Source organism: Mchenga conophoros, linkage group LG23 (genome assembly GCF_057382185.1).
Source record: "Mchenga conophoros isolate Kocher_MC1m ecotype Shallow Benthic linkage group LG23, M_conophoros_male_GT1.1, whole genome shotgun sequence".
Taxonomy (NCBI): domain Eukaryota; kingdom Metazoa; phylum Chordata; class Actinopteri; order Cichliformes; family Cichlidae; genus Mchenga; species Mchenga conophoros.
The window spans coordinates 10,983,279-10,986,796 of NC_140547.1; the positions used below are offsets into that span (position 1 = coordinate 10,983,279).

At 35.7% G+C, this 3,518-nt stretch overlaps 1 protein-coding gene across 1 annotated transcript; it reads right to left on the reverse strand.

The window, feature by feature from the left end:
- Window positions 1–342: 342 nt before the first annotated feature.
- LOC146546738 (mast cell protease 2-like) lies at window positions 343–2,267 on the reverse strand. Its single transcript, XM_085264817.1, has 5 exons — window positions 2,164–2,267; window positions 1,938–2,091; window positions 1,634–1,766; window positions 1,257–1,484; window positions 343–1,161 (listed from the first exon to the last, which is right to left on the reverse strand). Exons 1-5 carry the CDS (start codon window positions 2,219–2,221, stop codon window positions 1,000–1,002), a joined length of 735 nt encoding a protein of 244 aa, XP_085120943.1. The 5' UTR covers window positions 2,222–2,267; the 3' UTR covers window positions 343–999.
- Window positions 2,268–3,518: the final 1,251 nt, after the last annotated feature.

Below are 3,518 nucleotides of genomic sequence, written 5' to 3' on the forward strand. Positions count from 1 at the left end.
GCTCATGGTTGGATGTCCAGAATTGGTTAGGGCCTTTGTCTGAGCACAAAAAGAAGTGCTCATTAGTCCATCTGGAGTCATAATTGTCAGCCTGTACAGAATTTCCATAACCTGTATGGACTTTTTCATCTATTTTTATTACTTTTGGATTATTATAAATTTTTGGGGGCTCTATGTGTGTGTGTGTGTGTGTGTGTGTGTGTGTGTGTGTGTGTGTGTGTGTGTGTGTGTGTGAATCTGAGTCGCAACAGAGATGATCAGAAATGACAGAGTCAGATTGTGCAAAGTACGTGACTGAAGCAAAGAACTGATTTATATCGCACTTTCAGAACAACTCCCAGCTGAAGACAAAGTGCTGTACACTTGACCTGCCAAATATGATACATTGAATAAGTAAAAAAAATTAATACAAAAATAGAAATACTTCAGTATTACTGTAGTAATACAAGCAGTACAAATGTAAGAATGCAAAGTTATCCGTGGCTTATTGCTGAGTCTTTTTTTTTTAATGGTGTGTTATAAAAAAGTGAACATTTTCCATTATTCTTTAGACTCTGTTCAATTTAAATTGAAAAAGTAAATACAAACAGTCACAAAGAAGTCATTATACAAATGATTCTAATTAATGCTGAACAGAGAAATGTATAAACAGGTACGAAAGGTTTATTTTTAGACAATATGAGATAAAACAACATTAGAGGATCTTATTTTCTCATTAGATTGAAGAATCTCTTTAAAACATATGAAGACGGAACAATAATGACATAAAATATTAAATTCACTGAACAAAATTCAGATTTCAGACGTCTGCAGATATGAAATCAGTTGTAAAGCCCCAGAACTATCCAAAAAAGTAATGCAGCAAGAGATTATTAATTTAATTGTTAGTAAACCTGAGAATCAATGCTTTATTTTAGATTATAGATTTTTTCTTAATTTTGCATTAAGACGTGGTACTTCTTAGATTGTTCTCATTTCTGCAACTTCCACATTAACTGACTAATCAGCAGGTCTAATACAAACATGATGCTGTGTTTCAGTGGATTCAGGAATTTTAGTGAATCTAATGATGTCTGGGCCACCTGAGTGTGGAGTAACTGCACTGGATATCACACCGTATGCCTTTCCATCTTCACAGACCAATGGACCACCAGCATCTCCCTGGAAGTAAATATTCAGCATGTGAAGCAGTGATGCTTCAAAAGTGAGTTAACTGAACGAAGTCAGTTCACTTTATTTTATAAAGATGTACATACCACACTTGGACCAGTGTCTCCCTGAGAGCAGTAGAAGTTTTCCATGGCGCAGTTCTTATTGTCAACCAGTGTTATGCTAGTTTCCATGAGTGTGGGAGACAAATATTTATTATTCCTGTCTGTTCGTCCCCAGCCAGAGAGTATACATGATTTTGGCAAAGTACCATCATCATGACTCGCCAGAGGAATAAGCTTCACATTCTCACTGAACTTTGCCTTGGAGCTCAACTGGAGGAAAAAACAAACAAATAAAATAAAATTAAAAATGTAAACTGAACTTTTTTTTTCAAACTCGAATTCAAGGGAGCATTTAAAAATAATAATGTGGGACTCAATATTTTCATTATATTGTACTTTCTGTGCAGGGATACTCTTACCTTCAGAAGCATTACATCATTTTTTAAAGAGGTTTGGTTGAAGTTTTTATGTGGAAATGGTTGTTCCGCAGATATGCGCTGTATTTCGCTATTACTATTCACATTGTGAACTCCTAGTAAGGCAGTGTAAGACCTGAAATGACACAAAATTATGTGAAATAATCATCTAAGAATACAATGATTAGTGTTTCTGTGAGAATGTAGAACTCCTGCACCTACAGAGACTATTTATTCATGTATTTAAACTTTCAGTGCATCAGTCTAAAAAAACATCATAGAAAAATATGAAGTTACTTAAACTCACTCGGCTTGGCAGTGTGCAGCAGTCATCACAAAATCCTCATTGAGAAGGAAGCCAGCACAGTGGGCTCTTTGACCACCTGCGCTGTTCATCTGCAAAAGCACCATGTAAGGTCTGCTGTGAGGCACAGCCTCGTGACCTCCAATGATCGCATGGCCTGAGACAAAAGTGAAATAAAGTATATACATACAAAATCAAATGTGTGCGTAAAATATGTAAAGATCTTTACCTTGTTGATGAAAGCTCAGTACCAGTGTCAGTAATGTCAGTTTATAGTAAATAATCATGGTGCGATCACAGTCGAGAGTTCAGCTGAGATACTGAAGAGAAATAATAATCTCTGATCATTTTCACCCTGAAATGTTTCCTATATATTTGTGCTATTTGCATACGCATGCTCAGTGATGTGGCTTTGAACCACATTCTTAAGGAAGGTAAATATCGCCTTACTATTTTACATGAAAAATGTCTAAAAATATGATCCTGTGAACTCATTAACGTCACTCCTAAGTCCATTGAGTTTGCACCAAATTGTTTTTATGGTAAATTAAATTTCATTTTAAACAATAAAATGTTAAAATGAATTTAAATTCAGTTTAAATTCCAGGATTCAATAAAGCATCACCATCTGACAAATTCAAGCCTTAATTTATTTTGATAATATTTTGACTCTTGCGGGATTCCAACTAATGTGTGCTGTCATGAGCACCTTTCTCTATAGCGACCAGAAAAACAGTTTACATGTAAAAACAAAGAGAGTAAATCATACCTCATAAACAAGTACAAAGAAATTCAGGAAGATCTTGATGCACGTGACGGGACCGAACTGAACTGGAAACAGACAAACAGAATCAAAAATGACAAAGACGATGAACTGGAGGAAACTCAGGACTTAAATACACAGGATGATGATGATGATTATAAACAAAGGTCAGGAGAAAAAAGGAGAGCCTGTATTAAGCTTCAAGCCCACAAAAGGCCAGAACATCTAATAATAACAATTAATGGAAATAATGTGTCCCTCTCAGTGACTGTGAGGACTGCTGCTGGCTGAATGACTGTGATTGTTTACACCTGTGTTTGCCGAGTGTCTCGGACAATTTGCGGTTTGATTGTTATTTATACTCATTTTAGGGTTTTTATTACTGTATTCTTCTTTTTTTATTTTTTATTTATTTTTTTTACTGATTATTACACTACAGAATACAATAATCAATCAAGAATATTTTGTTTCAGCCTGTGTGTTTCTGTAGATACTTTGAGAAATCACAATTAAACCTTCTTGAATTTTAAATCTTCAATAAGGCAGAGACAGCAATAAGACTGAGAATTGCAAATACAGGAGAGAGAGAGTCGACATTACCGCTGACGGCCAACAGAGAAGAGAGCGTGCAGTAATGCAGAGAGTAGGCAAAGGACAGGAGAAAGAAGGGAAAACCTGTGTCAAGGATCAATGTCGTTTGCAGAGGTCAGAAAAGAGAAAAGCGAGAACCTCTATGCTGGAGCTTGGAAAGAAAAGCGTCTGGACTTCTTTAAGTTGCTTGAAGACATTTCACCTCTCATTGAGAAGCTTCCTCAGTTCTT

Excerpts from the sequence above, each read along its gene's own strand:
- LOC146546738 (XM_085264817.1), bottom strand. The coding sequence starts at position 2,221 with ATGATTATTTACTATAAACTGACATTACTGACACTGGTACTGAGCTTT. Across the intron at positions 1,767-1,937 it reads GCTGCACACTGCCAAGCCGA|GTCTTACACTGCCTTACTAG; the intron begins GTGAGTTTAAGT and ends GTGTCATTTCAG. Across the intron at positions 1,485-1,633 it reads ATGATGTAATGCTTCTGAAG|TTGAGCTCCAAGGCAAAGTT; the intron begins GTAAGAGTATCC and ends TTTTTCCTCCAG.